The sequence below is a fragment of the Calonectris borealis genome, chromosome 11 (assembly GCF_964195595.1).
Source record: "Calonectris borealis chromosome 11, bCalBor7.hap1.2, whole genome shotgun sequence".
Taxonomy (NCBI): Eukaryota; Metazoa; Chordata; class Aves; order Procellariiformes; family Procellariidae; genus Calonectris; species Calonectris borealis.
The window spans coordinates 11,747,505-11,764,989 of NC_134322.1; the positions used below are offsets into that span (position 1 = coordinate 11,747,505).

The 17,485-nt window shown below is 35.0% G+C and overlaps 1 protein-coding gene across 1 annotated transcript in view; it reads right to left on the reverse strand.

Moving 5' to 3' along the window:
• The window catches only part of TRPM7 (transient receptor potential cation channel subfamily M member 7), a 59,405-nt gene that overhangs the window by 3,882 nt on the left and 38,038 nt on the right, over positions 1-17,485 (reverse strand). Inside the window, exons 17-36 of the mRNA XM_075159997.1 lie at positions 17,198-17,426; positions 15,823-15,978; positions 15,540-15,683; positions 14,736-14,864; positions 13,515-13,799; positions 12,237-12,411; positions 11,558-11,690; positions 10,504-10,688; positions 9,683-9,815; positions 8,502-9,217; positions 6,327-6,403; positions 5,401-5,460; positions 3,894-3,975; positions 3,426-3,496; positions 2,894-2,931; positions 2,168-2,193; positions 1,745-1,795; positions 1,591-1,656; positions 676-959; positions 25-107 (exon numbers count right to left, since the gene is read on the reverse strand). Coding sequence (XP_075016098.1) covers positions 25-107; positions 676-959; positions 1,591-1,656; positions 1,745-1,795; positions 2,168-2,193; positions 2,894-2,931; positions 3,426-3,496; positions 3,894-3,975; positions 5,401-5,460; positions 6,327-6,403; positions 8,502-9,217; positions 9,683-9,815; positions 10,504-10,688; positions 11,558-11,690; positions 12,237-12,411; positions 13,515-13,799; positions 14,736-14,864; positions 15,540-15,683; positions 15,823-15,978; positions 17,198-17,426 — 3,123 coding nt within the window. The remainder of the gene's footprint in view (positions 1-24; positions 108-675; positions 960-1,590; positions 1,657-1,744; positions 1,796-2,167; positions 2,194-2,893; positions 2,932-3,425; positions 3,497-3,893; positions 3,976-5,400; positions 5,461-6,326; positions 6,404-8,501; positions 9,218-9,682; positions 9,816-10,503; positions 10,689-11,557; positions 11,691-12,236; positions 12,412-13,514; positions 13,800-14,735; positions 14,865-15,539; positions 15,684-15,822; positions 15,979-17,197; positions 17,427-17,485) is intronic.

Here is a 17,485-nt window from a genome sequence, read left to right on the forward strand (position 1 = left end):
CAATGGAAGTTTAAATACACTCACCTTGGAGAGTACGGAATGGATTTAGGCTTCATTTGATTGAAAGCAAAGGTGAGCTTCTGTGCTGCCCTCTGCTGTTGAATTTCCTACAATTCAAAGCCCGTATTTCATTAGTTGCATTATATGACATTATATGACAGGGAACATTAAGGAGCCAAAAAGGCAGCAGGAACAGTAAGTGTCTATTCCCCCAAGACAGTGTAACTAATTACATGCTTTTTAAATTATACCTACATTTTAAGAGTTTGAGCTCTTTGATTAAGTAAACCAATCAGAACAGAGTTTTTAACCCTTCAGCTCATAGAGAACTGCAGACTAACCTTTTTTTTCTTTTTTTAATAAGTATATACTATTACATACTTATAGTATATAGGTATATATATACACTATAATATAGTATATATTATAATGTATATATACTATATTATATACTATATATGCACACTATATACTATCGTGTATATATAGTGTGTATATACACTAGAGTGTGTATATACATACACCATATATATACATAGTATATTATATACTATATACATATAGTATATTATACACTAATATATACTATATTCCCCCTGCCCCGGGGTGTGGGGGGAATCCGGTTTAACATATAATGCCCGTCTACGTTTAACAATTGACAAGGATAAAACTTACTCTCAAGCACAGGTGTAACACAGTGTCCTCCTTATAAATGCTTGACCAAGTATTCACAACTTCAGGAAGAAAAGACTTGATGATATAAAGATGTCCTGATTTCAGGATATCATATTCTGACCACGTGCATACTACTTTAAGAGCTCGACGTAAACCTCCTCCCATCTCCTCTTTACTTAAAAATTCAATTTTAGCACAGAGCCCGAGTTGCGACCAGGAAGACATGCTGTTGTTCAAGATGCTGGGAGAACTTTCTTCAAGGCGATACACAGTGACTGGTTCACCTATGTTACAACAAAAAAGCAATTACTTCATTTAATTTCCCAAGTTTAAAATTAAAAGCACTGAAAACCTACAGTTTCTTAGATCTCAACATGCTGCAATATTAATCATGATGAATTAACAAAAAAATTTAAACTACCCAGTGGGAAGACCCCTCTCCAACTTCTTTCATACAGCAGCAAAGTAGTACAGTAGTTTTGTCCTCCTAATTAGAACTATTAATGACATTGTTCAAACAGCATTAAGAATACTGAATAAGTGTTTGTTTACACTTTATACGAGTCAAGACAACTTAAAGGAATCCTTCCAGAATAGTTTGTTACAAGAACTGTTAGTACAATACTATCATCACTGTATCACCATTTCTGAGGACAACTACAATTAAAATCTAGATTTCATAATCAAGTGAGCTGCCCTAGAAAAGGTGTCATACTCATTTATATTTTTAAGTGCTGCAAGGCAGACACTACTAAACTTATTTTAGTTCACAAAAACTTTAGTTTCACACTTGCTGTAAGCAAGTGTGAAATTTGGCTTGATAATTCTATTTTAGAAGGAATCTGTACAGAGTTTACTTTTGTTTTCTTCCCCAAAAGACCATAGTGAACCAGCAACAAGAAGTATAATTTTTACCTCTGGGAGGCACAGGAGTGAATGGAATGCTCTGTGATAATCTCATCAAGTTATTTCTTTCTACAGCTAGAGGAAAATTACAGCATTTGTTAAAGTTTAAGGATCTAGTAAGTGTCATTAAAAATATGAGCATTAGTTCATAACAGGGACTGACCTGAGTAATAGTAATTGATATCCATGATAGGCTTGAAAGGAGAAGCAATGCCTGAAAGATTAAAAAAAAAAAAAAAAGGGAAAAAAAAGAGATACTGCCTGTTACCTGTATTGTGTATTAAAATTACCACACGCAAAGAACACTTGCCAAGTAACTAGAATTTGGAAATGATTTGCTGTGCAGAAAATTAAGTATCATGCTTAGCTCTTCAGTACCTCGGGGGCGGAGGGGGAATTAAAAGTTGTAGTGCTCAATGGTAGGCTATTTATTAAAAAGAAAATAAGTAAAAAAAAAAAAAAAAATCACTCTATTATCTGTCCATTATGTTCCAACTTACCAGTAGTTAAATAAATTCTCATACAAGACCCAAACAGTTACTTATATGAAACGCTCCCAGCTTGTTTATAGCAGAAACAAACTTACCATTCAATGCATCTTCTTCAGACGGCCTGTGAAATGCCACAAAACCAACAGTCATTGCTTCTTAAAAACTTATTTTGTATTCGCTGATTTTGACACATCATCCTAGGTCACCTTGTTAACCTCACAGTACTGCTTTTATCCTATTTTTTCAAGGGCAGTACAGGTTTCTTAATTACAAAACAGTAATGGAAGGCTGTTAAGTAATCTCATGTTTTTAGAGCTATACTTTAAACACCACCAAGTCACGCACAACATTATGTAAAGTTTGCATCACAAGAGCTCATTCCCACAGAGGTGCTTTAATTAAAACTTGTTCACAACAGCTTACCTTTCTGTTATCAGATTAATAAGGTAATGGCTTTAACAGTTAACTCAGGGGATAATTGTTAACAAGAGCAATGTCTGCACAATTTCAGAGAAGGTTTACAGCTTGAAAGATTGGGTAAAGACCTTTACCAGGAAGCTAGCTCCTTAATAAGTGTCAACACAGTCATTTTCACTTAAGGGCATGTTTTGCCCTCTGACATGTGACCCCATTAATCTAAATAGAACCTGTCAAAGCATTCCAGTACACACATTCAATTATTTATTAGAAAAAAAACCTTAAACCTTGTTTTTTCATTAAACACAGCTGAATAGCACTATAGCCAAAGACAACGACCAAAAAGAAAAACAAATCAAAATACAAAGCAATAAAATTGCTCCATTAATACAAAGCTTACTTACATTTGACTGCTATTTGAAGGTCTACCTTGTAACCAATCCTTGAAAACAAAGGAGGGGAAAAACAAAGAAGGTTTCAGTTTTTTAAGGAAAACATAGTATATTTAATGTGTTTTAAAGATCTTGCAGTATAGCCTGTTTATCGGAAATACTTCACCAGGCTATACTGAACTGCAGTTGAATGGAAAGACTCAAATACAACTGAGGAATGGTAACCACAGTTAAAAGAAGAGATAAGGCTATGTATTCACTAGTGTTTTATGGATTATATAAGTAGTTCTTTTCTTAAACAAGAAGTTGTGGTTTTTTCCATAAACAGGAAGCAGCATATGTTTTCATAGTGAGAATATGTACAATATGTAGTAGAGAACATGCACCACTTCTTCCCTCAGTCAAAATAGGTCCCCTTGTGTTGCCTCCTTGAACAAATGAGTCCACAAATCAGTATTATTATTCACACAATCTGTTTCATTTCCTTTATTTGTTCAAAGTTTCTAGTACTGCTTAAGAACAAAAAAAAAAGGAGGATACAAACCGTCAGTAAGGCTGCTTTAGAGTCTACTTGCTGAGTGTCTTCACTCGATGCTCTTCTACTCTTGCTGTATACTACGAATGAAAGAGATTCATAACTGGACAAAGAACAGCGTATGTCATTGTTTACCTATTTTCTAATAGAGTGAGCAACTGGACAGCTTAACGTGGCTCTCATAAAAAAAGTCTGATCCACAACTATCTGATCTTTAAAAGTTTCCAGCACAGTCCTGACTAGAACACTTAGCTTTTTATGACTTTAGCTATCTGTGGCAAATACAAGGTAATAGAATTAACCTGGCATGACTAGAAGAACCTCAATGAGACACAGAAGCAGATTCAAGTAGTATCAATCATGAAAATATTTCAATATGCTTTAACTTCTTGTGTTTCCTTTGAATCTTCTTAGAATATGCATTATCAATACAATTTAGAGATAAAATTAGGTCACCTGAAAAGATGACAGACTTACGTTGTTCTGAATGGACTGCCAGAGGGTCAGTAAATCCACCGCAAGAACTAGATTGTCTTAGACCACAGTCAGTTTGAAGGCCCTACAAAAAAAGAAATACACATATCATTAGTCATTAATATCATTGTTTTCAACTAGTACTATTTTGGCACTCAATCTGCTCAGTTTTCTTTTCTAGGACCATCTAGGATTTTTTTTTTTTTTTTAAACTTTTGGATGTACCTCACATACCTTGCTGCATAAAAATGTCCAAGTTGAGTGCATAATTCACTTAAAATGCTCTTCACATTAACCATCAGCTCTAACATTTTCAGGTGCACATTAAGACTACTGAACCATACTGAAAGAATTCTTTTAAAGAGAACGTTACAATAGGATACAACTACAGAAATGCACATTACGCTGGACCTCTAGCAAGCACCAAGTTCAGTTATTCTGTCACGTGCCTTTGTTAACTAGCAATTCTCATTTAAGAACTTGGCTCTGGCAGAAACTAAAGTTCAGTTTGAACCCACTGAAAATAGGAACAAAAACTAGAGAAGTCTTGCCACATAAAACCCTACAGTTTATGAACGGAATTTCGTCACGGACTTATTCCTCAATAATAATTACATACTTTCTGAATATCTACTGAGGTGGTCAGCTTTTGACAACAAAATATTTCTTTTGCAAAAAAGGAGAAAGGCAGTTTCATTACAAACTAGAACTATATGTAGACTGGCGTAGGGCTGGAACATCCCTCACAACCAGCCTATTAATTCCAATCGTTACCTGAATAAAATGTAAAAAATTCAAGATTTTGAAGAATAAAAACCTAGAACTTGGAATGCTATGCTCTGCTTTGATTCCAAGATTTGTAACAGTTACGAAATTGTGACCACTCTTTTTCACCCTTCTCTCTTAAGGATTACATTCACACACACCTAAACACATACACCCACGTCTATGTGTATGTACGTGTGTGCAAAATGTGTGTGTGTGTGTATATATATATATATGAGAAAGACTATTTTTTTACATCCCTAAATATAAATAATTCACTGGAATGCAACACAGAGAAGGCACCTGCTGAAAACGTCCTCTGAAGACCCATTTTTAGGTCTGTATGTATTTCAGTGTTCAGCATACATCTTCAGCATCTTATAATCAATGACTGTAGGGCCTACATGAAAGGTAAGAATCAAACCAGTCCCACCAGTTAAGATGGGACAACTCTGTTATTAAGTGTTTAAGAACAGTGGTACTGTCTGGAAATGCTACTGGAGTTTGCATCCCAACAGTACCAAACACTGGAACTATTCAGACCTATGTCAAGGAGACATCCCGCTGTAGTTGTACAAAGGCTCAACAGTACACTTTTTTTTTTTTTTTTTTTTTTTAATTATGACCAGGGTTTACTTACAGAAAATGATACAAGAAAATAGGGTTCCCTGTCTTTGCTGTAAAGAATACATTTGGTATCTGGTGAAAATAATGCCTCTTATAAATGGAAACCTTCTTTACTTACTTGAAGTCTGGTTGTCTCTATGCCCTCCAATATAGCTTTTTTGAAGTCTTCCTGTTGCTCCTATTAAAAAAAAAACAAAGCAAATGGTAAACATCATTACCAGAACACCCATGCCAAAAATACACACACAAAAAAAGCTTTTTGGTCACACACTATACTTAGCAGAAGGTCCAGAAGGAGCAACTCAGCAGAACACTGACATTGCAAATGGTCATAATGCAATTCTCAAGTCAGATTCTCCCCTGAATGAGGAGTAACTGCAAATGGTAACTTGTATTGACTAACTTATCTTAACAGCTACAGTGAGAAAACTAGTTTTTTTATATATACTATAGCACTTGGAGGACATGTTTGTTATAATTAATCACTTTCCATTTAGTTATTTGTATTATTCTTTAAGAAAATGGAAATTATACATCATTTTTGTTTATGAAAAGTTTATTAGAAAGGCCTTTTCTTCTTGGAAGCATAATGAACAATTTTTGTCACTTTTTAAAATCATATACACTATCATCTTGCTCTATAAAATATCATGTAAATCACTGAAATCTTCCTAAATGCTGATCTTGAAATTAATGCGTGTCAAAAGTTTCATTAAACACTAATTATGTGATACATAATTTTATCTTAATTCACAGTTGTAGTCATCTCAGCTTTCATAACCTCAGATGTTGTTTAATATTTCACTAGTACCATATTATGAAGCAACAGTACTCGATGTGTAGTTAAGGTTGCATGTGTTTTCACTAGATTTTTTTTTTTTTTTAATCATAGAACAGATACACATTCCTTCCAGGCTGCATTTTGCAAGTTCTTTGATTATATTTGCTCTTAGATTTTTTCAAAACATACTGTGAAGTTACAGTTTAAAAAAAAAAAAAAAAAAAATCTCCATTAACATGTTTGATAGAGTCTTCCATGCTTACCTCAATATCAGCCCTTCTTTCTTTAATTTTGCTTGCTGCCTCTTTAAACCGCTGTAACTCCATGCTGTCTCTGTGACCTTTGACACAGTGAATTGAAAAACAGTATTCAAAATCAAAGGCAACCTCCAATGTTCTGACCATGCTAATGGTTTGCATCACCATAGCAAAGAGTTACAAACCATCTAAGTTCTGTGTGCCTGTTTGCACTAGAGAAGATTTTCCAAATGCACTAGAGTAAAAATCAGTGTAACAAAATATTAATATGAAACTATTGCTTTTCCCGCATTAAGGCGTGGATTACCACAATTCAAAAAGTAAAACTAACATTTAAAGATTTTACTCAAGCATATGTTCCTCACATGAAAGGAACAGGGCAGTCTGAATTACAGTATTTTTATGTACGTATGACAAATGAAGGAAAAGCAGACAGTTTTCTTGAGGTAGCTTTTACAATATACCCTTCACCCTCCCCATTGCAAGAAACACTTTTCAGAATTTTACCAAGCATGTGGCTTTATAATGAATGAAAATCTATTTGGCTTCACAACAGAAAGCCACGCTGTATCACAAGTTTTATAAAACGTAGACAGTAAGAATGAAGAGTATGTTGTAAATGCTAGAAATGTCAGAGGAACATACACTAAAAATTTGGCTCCGGTAAAATAAGTATAGTTAGTATTCAAAGTTATTAGTGGTGAAGTACATTTAAAGATTAGAGTGTTACAATCACTGTCCATTATTTCTGTTTAGTCTTGCTTTCCGAATTTAAAAAAAGTTTTCTTTTTTTAAACCATGAGGAAATTATAAACAAATAGCTAGTGAGTGTACAAACATGTAGATATTCTTCCTACGCATACACAAATCTAAAAATGCTAGCGCATGCAGGTAACTTCTTAGAACTCCAAGTTTCACAGCAGTAGAATAAACTCTTGTCTAAAGATTTGAAGTTTTACATCCTCAACAAACCTTTGGAAAACACTGAGATATTCCTGCACAACTGGGGCAAGACAACACCTCTGCAGGCAACCTGACCATTCCAGATTGTGATCTTCTGCTATACACTAAGCGTACTTAAAGCATTATCTACTTTACAGAAATCAGTTAGTAAACCCACACCTGTGTTTTGCAACGAATCTGCCACTGTTTTACCATTCAAATATGTAGGTAACTCTAACGAAAAACGTGCACCTTTTTACTGTTAAGCAAAACTTGAGGGGAGGCATAATGCTGTATTTAAAAAAAGGACTTTGGAAGCTTCCAAAACAACTGCCAAAAGATACATTAGCCTAGGCAACAGTGGAAGATCCCAGTTATAACAGTGTTTAGAAACATAGTATAGGAGGATCCCTCAGCTTAACACAGATACCACAAAGATATTTGTCCAGGATTCCATCAGCCTAAGAAGTCTTCTGTAATTACGTCAAGAAATAGACAATATTTTTAATTTATGCAATGAGAAAGTAGGACCTTTATAATGAGTCACAAAAAGTTTGTCTACAATGCCCGTACCAAGTTGTAGAGCTGCTAATTGCACAAAACTGCTATACTCAACAACTGGCTAATGTTTTTCAGAAAAATATTGTCTATGTGACAGAATTATAAAGAAATGATAATTTAAGTAAAAAAAAAAATTCAAGCAACATAGGGAAATTAGAGATGTTAAAAGCAAAAAAAGCAGAGCAAAATGGTAGAATAAAGTCACCTGCAACCGGAATACACCCAAAATACTATACAATTCTTGGTAAGTCAAACCTTGTGGCTTAGATTTGGTCCACAGTTTATGAAGTAGTCCCATAAGGATGTTAGAACATAAATCTTGGTTTTGTAGTTCCATTGCATGGACATGCTGACTTTTGGAAAGTTCATCTTTAATATTCAATTTTCCATGTGAGCCGCCACAGTTGACTGTTGACATCAAGTCGCCAGTTGACAAAGAGAACTTCGTTTGGGGGTTGTTCTTCGATAAGGTGACAGAGGACTGGTGATCACATTTGTCAACTCTGCAGCTGTAGTTATCATTAGTGTCACTCTCATCATGAATAAAACCACAATTAATGTATCCTCCATTTTCAACACAAGGTTGGGTGAAAGCAAGGCAAGCAGAGCCAGAAGCAAGAGGATAAGAGCAGCTAATAATGACTTCAGGACATTCAGAATCTACTTTGTTATACTTACCCACAAACGCACCAAACTCTACATTATTATCTCCTTCTGTAGCCTTAGAGAAAACAGTCTCTTCATGCTTTGCTGAAGAATCCAGCTGACTTTTGCAACTGGGCCGAGATGGAGTGCTAACAAAAAATTTAGCTGTTGGGGATGTTACATGTGGCATGCTGTTGGATGAATTGCCTAATTTTTTACTTTTACTAATAGATTTTGAGATCTCTGCAGCCTGTATTCGTTGGCGAAGTTCTGGAGGGGCAACAGCATTTGAAAATAAGGCACTGCCTGAGGAACCTGCCTCTTGAAAGTTTATTTCTTCTCTCCGGGGAACTGGAGCTAACTCCTGACCAATTGTCCTATGTTGGACTTCTTTTTCATCACGTATGGAAATGTTACAAAGTAAAGCATTATTACTTTCAAGGCCTCCTTGCGGAAAAGAACCGAAGACGTTTCCAATGCTGTGCTTTTTCCACACAGAAGATCTTAGAGAGCCATCCTCAATGAGGTTTTGTGCCAAATGTTTTGAAATGCTCAACTCCCGTGTGATTTCATTATGAACCTTGCTGGCTTCTGAGGCTTTCTGCGCAGTCAGTGTTTTCAGAGTATCCACAGTTAGAGCAGAGAGATCCTGCAGGTGGCCAATCTGTGAATCTAAAGACTGTAATGACCGTTTTATGTAGTTGACACGATCACCAACTTCCTTTATCTGAATGCACATTTGTTCCACCCTAAGAAAAATCAAATTATAAAGTAGCTATGAAAGGTATTTTTCTCAATATGCAAAAGAAACATCTTTGCAACTCTTTCTGCCCATTTAAGGAAAAAAACTCTGAAATTTCAAGATGGTATATACTATAGTGGTGGACTGTTTTGTAATACAACATTTGTAGCTGAATCACAGAATTAACATAGACATCAATAGAGGGCCTACAGCACTTTTTCAAATTTATCAGTTTATTAAAACATCATGAGAAAACTAAATAATGCAATTGTCTCAGCTTACTGAGCGCTGCTACAGATCAGGAAGCATCAATCACATTATTAGTTTCTGCACAGCAATGGAAAGGTATCATCTAAAGTTTGCATAAATACTTATTTTCTTGAACTGCATTTTACCCCCTTAAAGGACATTTAAAAAACTTGCAGCAGTTCTAAGTTTCTCTATTCAGAAATTTTATTTGTAAATATTCTACCGTTCAAATGTGACTCGAATCCTCTCCTCACTTCCAGAATGAAATTTATCATCCTTTTCATTGAAATACATCTCAACACACAGCTCTTCAAAATCATGAAGTTTCTTTTGATCTTCTTCTGTCAGGAAGAGTTCTAAAGAGAGATTTAACAGTTAAGACGATGCATATGTAGTGAAGTAGTACAGGTGCTGGAAACGAATAGCCGCAACTTTACAAAGGGTGTTAAAAATAAAAAACATAACAAAAACAAAACCAACAAAAAACCACAGTGCCACCTAAGAGCCTTCCTCTCTCCTTGCTAAAAAAAAGTTCCAGATCAAAGATTTCCACTAAAATGAAAACCAAAATAGTAATTCTGAGACGATCTGTGCACAATATTATCATTCCTTATGCTCCTACCCTCCAATTCCTTTTTCTTTGAGGCAGAAGCTAGATTCCTTACCTGGAACATTTTTTTTTTCTTTTTAAATTTTCAAAGGGTTTCCAATAAGAACAGAAGTTTTCCAGAAAGAAAAAAAAATCCTTCCCCCGTTAACACTAATAGGAAATCTAATCTCAATTTTTTTGTTTGTTTGTTTGTTTTTGTCATAAGTTAGTTTGATTGGAGATTTCTAGGGACTGTGCATTATACCCTTCATAAAAACACTGGGACTTTGAACAGAATTAGTGTCTTATTCAATATTACAAACACGGAAAATTAAGACCTACTTCGACTTTCTTGAGAATATACATTATAACCAAGAACATAGCACTTTTCTGACAGTTTGCTTTAATCATATCAAAAAAGTTACTGCAATTTTTTGGATAATAACTGTTCATACTTGGCCCATCTGAAGTCTTGTCTGTCTTTCTTCTTTTACATATACAACAGAACAGGGAAGCCATGTGGCTAAGAATAATAAGTGGTGGAGGCAGAACAGGTTTTTCATGGTAGGCCATAATGAAATGATAGCGTTGATACTTCCACACAATGTTTGAAATTGCCTTGACTTGTAAATACACGTTGCTGAAAGGGAACAGAAAAGCATTAACAGATCAAGGTGGTTTTTGGTTTGGGGTGGTGGGAGGGTTTGTGGGCGGGGTGAAGGGGTGGGGTTGGTGTTTGGTTTATTCTTGGTTGGTTGGTTTTTTTAACACTTTGATAACAATCCTGAATTCTGAAGCTAGTTAAGTAAGAGACAAAAGCACATACTTGTCTTTTACTGCAAAATTATTTTAGTGGAAGTTGGAAACACATTCAAGAAAACACCATGATCCAAAGCAAGGAGAGGGTTAAAAAATTCTCTCATCTGGTAACATCTCGGTCCCTTTCCTCAGAAATAAATTACACTGAGATCAAATTTCAAGTTTGCCAAACAAAACAAAACAAAAAAATTATTTCTAACTAAACCCAGATTTTTATATCAGACCACGTTAATTCTGCATTCTGCCATTCTTAAGTGTTAGTGCACTGCTTATTCCCATAAATCAAACACTTGCAGAGAACTGTAAAAGACAATTTACTCTACTACAATTCAACTCAACCAACTAGAGAATGTTAAACGAATTTAGGAACAACAGTCAATATACAGATGCAGAAACAATTCTGGTCTTTTTCTGATGAAGAGAAGTTACAAAATGCTTTCAAATTCTCTTAAACTTCCAATTCCCCTGGCCTCATAGATGTGACACATACCCGTCACATCACACACTTCCTACTTAGTCACAGGCTTGCAGTGAGGAGGAGACCAAGACCAGCCTTAGAACCTGAAAATACTTCCCGCAAATGGGATTGCTTTGAACTGGCATCAGTTCTTCTTATCTTGTCACCTTACTGCAGTGAAACAGAAACTTATCAAAGGACTAGCAAAAATTAACAATTATCCATATACTTACTTGAAAAATGCAATAAGGAGATTAACCATAATTATGTACTGTACAAAGAGGTAGACAGCTTGAAGAAACGGGGTCAACCATGTTCCTGGGCCGCAGAGATGAGCAACTTTTTCATCAGAATTATTTGCACATACTGTGTTGGGAAAAAGAGAGACAGAGAAAATACGTACTTTTGGAACTCCCAGCAGGTATGGACAGGGAAAAAAAAAAGATCACTTAGAAAGATCGCAACAACCAACTATCATGCACTGGTTCTGCAATTCAAAATGTCTCCATGCATTTAGGAATATGGCAGAAAAATACAGGAGACAAAGTTTCTGGTTAATACTATGTTCGTATCATATGGTATGATCATATCACCGGATTAAAAAAAAGCATAATACACCACCACAGCCAAAATTTTGGCATGACAGCTGTGCGGGAAAATTCCAAAATCTTGCTAGGAATAGCCTTGTGAGAAATTGTGATTAAGTAGAGTTTTCATTCTAAGCCATTCAAGCTTTACAAACAACAATGAAAAAGTCAAGTCAGGAAGTTACACAGCTGCAACCCACAAAGAGGAGATAATCCAATGAACAGAATCAGTATCAACAATTTCATAAAATTAGAATTTCATAAGACCTTGAGAAGATCTTATCAGAGTAAGTTTTCTCCTTGCTTCAAAATTGCAGTGTCTTACCATCAATTTCATAGGCATACACTTCACCAAAAATCATCCAGTATGGATGAAACACAATATCTCTAGCTAGAGTCCAAGACGGTGCCTCATCAGGATACAATATTGCCTTCCTGGGAACACCAAAACTAAGTAGTACAAGTGCCATAATCACCACAATGTAAAACATGTTGGCCACCTATTAACACAAAAAAGTCAGTTAATCCACAAGGTCATAGTATGATTTCACAACTTTAAACACTTTTACAGCGACAGTGTAAGCTTGATGAATTCTATGTATTATATAAGAAAAAGAGTCTAGGACACTTATATTTCAGTCAGAAAATTTTGTTAAATAACAAACCCTGTAAAAAATGTGTTTTTTTCCTATCCTTTCTTAGGACATTTAGTATTCTCAACCAAAGGCAACTGAGAGTATTTCCTTTGTAACTCAAATACCTATTATATGGATGAGCAGCAGCTGATAAAGAGAAACATTCCTTCCTAAATGCACTCAATAGCTGCACGAAACACAGAGGTAGTTTTCCAAGGGCTGAAATACAGAACCTATGCCTCTTGCAAGAAATCAAAGTGAGAAATGAGCAACTTGATGCCCTCAATTTTTAAGGAATGACAGGGTTCAACGTTGTAGGAACCATTTTATAGGGGGAAGAAAAACAAACGCCCCTTCCACCTCCGTATATACCATTCTCAAGCCTTAAAATCTTTTTTAACATTTAGAATAGCTCACTGACAGTAAAGCTAAGTTATTTATTTGTAAATTTAAACAGTTTTAATATTTTTTGTGTGAGAGAAGACAAGAACAGAGCCACAATCTATTCCCACTTTTCCACAGCACAAAATAGGAAGGTGCTTTAGGACACAAAACAAGTTAAAGTCTTGCACTAGAGAGCACAAAGGCAAGAAAATCAAGACTATAAATAAATCTCAGATCTAAAAGGGATGCAATGTTAGATGAATCAAGAAAAAGGCATCGTCATATTCATTCAAGTCTCTGACACGTAAGAACAAAACAGACCAGAGAAGGAAGATTTGCCAGCTCTTTACAGGTATGTGACAGAGAAAGCTCCATAATAAAGGAAGCCTTCTAATCAGTGCTTGTTTTGAAACACATTAAATTATATTCCAGCTAGCTAATTCTGCACACCAAGTTGTTGACATATTACACCAGGATAAGCAACCTTTTTCTAAATAAAACTTTGAGAAAATTTGTAAATGGATGCAGCAAGGAAAACATATTTCAGTTGGGGAAAAAAAAACAGTAACAAAAGTAGTACTTACCATTTTCCCAATCATCATAACATAAGGGCCAGCCTGTTGATTTACAGCTAGAAAATCCAGTAATCGCACATACCAAAAAATTATATTGAGACAGTATGTTATTCTTCCAGCAACAAAGACATAATTTTCCCTGTAAGTGTTTTCACCGAAACTCCCCTTTGCTCCAAATCTTAATGCAAACCCGATGAAGAAAGTGACAATGGCAACTGTGTCACTGATATTGAAGTAATCACTGAACCACACTTTAATCTTCTGATTAATCTTCCCAGCCTCTGACATAAAAATCTGCAATAAAAATAAGTCAGATCTGCTCACATTTATTGCACATTGACCAACATTGAAATATATGAGTCAGTAACATTTTTATACTTGCAAAACTAAAATATCTATTCAAATGGATAACTGTTTTACACTGAGGAATCAAAACCAGTGTTTAACTGTGTCAGCTTCACAACAAGGACAAGGAAGATGTATGTTTCCTTCTGTCTGAACAATTTATGAAGGAATTTTGGTTTTGAGGTTTTTTTGGTGTTGTTTTTTTTCTTTTGAGGCAGTTACTGTTACAAAAATGAGACCTACTTTCTGCCCCTTCAGTTAGGCCTGAGGTACCAGGTTAATGAACTAACTTTTTCTCTCTCATTTAAAAATTCTTATAGAACTTCTCAAAAGTCTCTTGCTGACCAGCAACGTTGTAGTTTTGATAGCTATCCTGTCTTGATAAAGTTTTTTTTGTTTTGTCATCTCAGTCATAGCATAGTGTTAGAGTTTGACTGACACATATAAATACACATTTCACTCCTCAGAAAAATAAGGTTGTTTATTTCATTACAACTTGTATACAGTGAGTTACAGAAAAAAAACCAAAAAACAAACCCACCACAAACTCAGGGGGGTGGGGATTTTTACAAAAAAAAAAAGAGACAAGGATGTCATTGCCAATTTAGTTCCTTGAAATTTAGGAGGAAAAAACCCACCTCCTTTTAATAGGCCTCCATCTCTTCCCCATTGGAAACTGAAGAAAAGCAAACTAAGTCCAAGCAGTAGGCCAAGAAACACTGGTATTGAAACTAGCAGCCTATATCAAAGTTTAAGATAAAGCTTTGTATTACATCATGTACTCTGATGCTTGAAGTTTCTTAGGTTCTGTTGTTCATAAACACAGTTTAAAGCATAGTTTTAATTGACAAAGAAAACTAAAATCCCAGATTGTTACAGGCATACCTCACGAATTTTCTCAATTGCTGATGTGAAAATGTAAGCAATAACAATCCACTCTTGAACGGACGGCAACTCTTCCATTTTTACAAGAACCACAAATGTGTAGAGCATGAGGAATCCCAAGTATGCCAACTAAAAAAAGCAATGAAAATTATACATATAATTACTGAAGGGTTCTTTATAGATATGCATGGAATCTTTTGATGTGGTATGCAATAAAAGCTTCAAGTAGGATTACAGTACTATATTTACCTCTTTAAGCAGAGAAGTTATTATTTACAAGAGGATACAAACATTTTCTTCTTAGAAGAGGAAAAATAGGTGTAATAAGCTATTTATTATTAGCAAAGTTTTGTTCTTATTAGAGCTATTTTTCCTTTAATACAAAGTTTCTGTTACAGTAATTTAAACAAAGCTGTGCATGAACACTTTAGCCTAATAAATTATTACAGAATTCCTGCTAGCAACTGATGAAATTAATTACTCAGGCCAGAATAAAAATGTTCATGCTAATTACTCTCTTAGCTTAAAACAAACAAATAAACAAACAACCAAACCCAACGTATTTCTCAAAGCCAACATCATGAACTTAAAAAGAAACCAAACCACGGAGTACTGCATGTGCATATGCAGTTTTTCAAAATCAAGTACTTCTCATTTCCATCTTAGCAAGGTAAGGGTTCTTTTGTTTGCTTTTTTAAAAAGTGCTTAAACTTTGATTCAGGTCACAGAGCTACATGTTGGGAAAAGAACCCAAAAATCCGCATCAGATTTTCAAATAAAATACACATTACACAGAAAACTCACCGTATTAAACCAAAACTTCACAATTGGTGCATGATAAAATGCATAAAATTTCTGCGTAATTGGAAGTCTTTTAGGTTTTGCTGGAGTCTCCATATCATGCTTTTCTGAAGTACTGTCCAAGATCCTTACTTCTTTAAACACCTCCTAAAATGAAAGGACTGTTAACTTCACATACAGAAATACATGCTTTTAGACACTCATTTTAACTCTTGCTTTAATTTAAAAATGTAATTATTTTAAGTTAGAAATATTATTTTTAATATCTCCCCCTGCCTCACATTACCATAGGTATTTCATCTGCTGCATTCTGGAAGTTGTTTTCACTGTCATCCATTGCCATTTGATGTGCATCTTGAGATTGAGGAATATGTGACATTTCAGCCTTGGTCTTATATTCCAACAGCAGTATAGCAGGAGGGAGTAAAATACTCAGTATCACCTGGAAAAGATGAAGACTAAGTGCAAATAGTTCACAGGTACATTAAAGTATCAGAATACACCAACACACAGAATATCCTCTGAAAATGTATTATCCAAATTTCACTTGCTTGTTATTGAGGGGAAAAAAAACCGCAGAAAATAATTAGTTGTTATTACTTATATACACACTTAAGAGGCTAATATCACATATACAGAGTGTTCCTTGACTTAAAGATACAGGAAAGGGGAAGAATCAAAAAATTCCAAAACTAAAAGCCACTAGAAAGAATGTACTCCAAGCCTGAAGATCCAGAAATGTTCTGTTTACACTCTAATCTTTAATCCACTCCAAGAAACTTTGAAACTGTGTACTGTCAAGGTGTATTTTAAAAGCATATATGAGTTGAGGTTGTGGTGGGGTTTTCTTCGTGGGGTGGAGGAGGTGTTTGTTTTGGGTTTTTTTTTTAACCTATGGTAGAAAAATGAGCTAAGGTATGAATGAAGAGAATAAGTCAAAGCTATTTATTGTCATGAGCCTGTTACAAAGCAAGCAAGAAAATGGTTAATCAGTTATCAAAGAGGATTTTAGTAGGTCACAAGTTAAACGATGCTTGTAGATATTTTGTAGGAAAGTTTTATTTCATTATATTCCTAGCAGCAGTAAGATTTTGGTACACCATCTCAAAGAAATATGAAACTCCCATTTTGGTTCAATTGTTCTATACCACAAAGGGCATCATCGGAAAACCTATCCCCAATTTGCCTGCCCTTGTTTCATTCTGTGCCCTGCTTTTGCTCAATTTCTTCCTCCAAAATAGAATATAACACAAAGCTTTTCTACATCAAGTCTTACGTATTGTCTGTAAAAAGCCAAAAAGCATGAAAGTATATTCTTACGGCGGGTTTTCTGTCTGTTAAGGTTTTTTACCACTATGTTTTTAGTAGTGGATTAGTATTTACATGATCTCTTTAAGCCTCTGATTAAAGGCTACTTGCCTGGTTTTTGCCTTCTATATTTCTGTACCTTATTTGAAAAGATAATAGAGTGTCAAAAGAAGAGTTAACAATAAATACTTGCAGTTTTGATTATGTTATAGGAGACTGTTTTACAGGATTTATTAACATAAGCTATAGTTGTGAAAGCTTTATACTAACAGCATTTAAACACGTGCTTTCCTTCCATTTAAACATAAATTCCGTTGATCCTTTTTATACCAATAAACTGCGACAATGCTTACTTTGTACCATGAATTCTTCCTCATGTTCAGCCTTCCCATCCACATATCTGATAACAACATCTGTGTACAAGTATGTGCTACAAATGGACGAAGCCTTGATGACACTGCTAGCTTCAGACAAGTTGAGTTGCTCCAATTTTTAAGCTCATAGGTTAGTAATTTCATTGCCATGGTTTCATCTTGTCGGAAGGACTGTTCTAACAATTCAACTGCCAGTTGACCAAACTCACTAGAACGAAGAAAACCCAACAAAACAAAATTCAGTATCTATAGAAATGACCTTGAGTT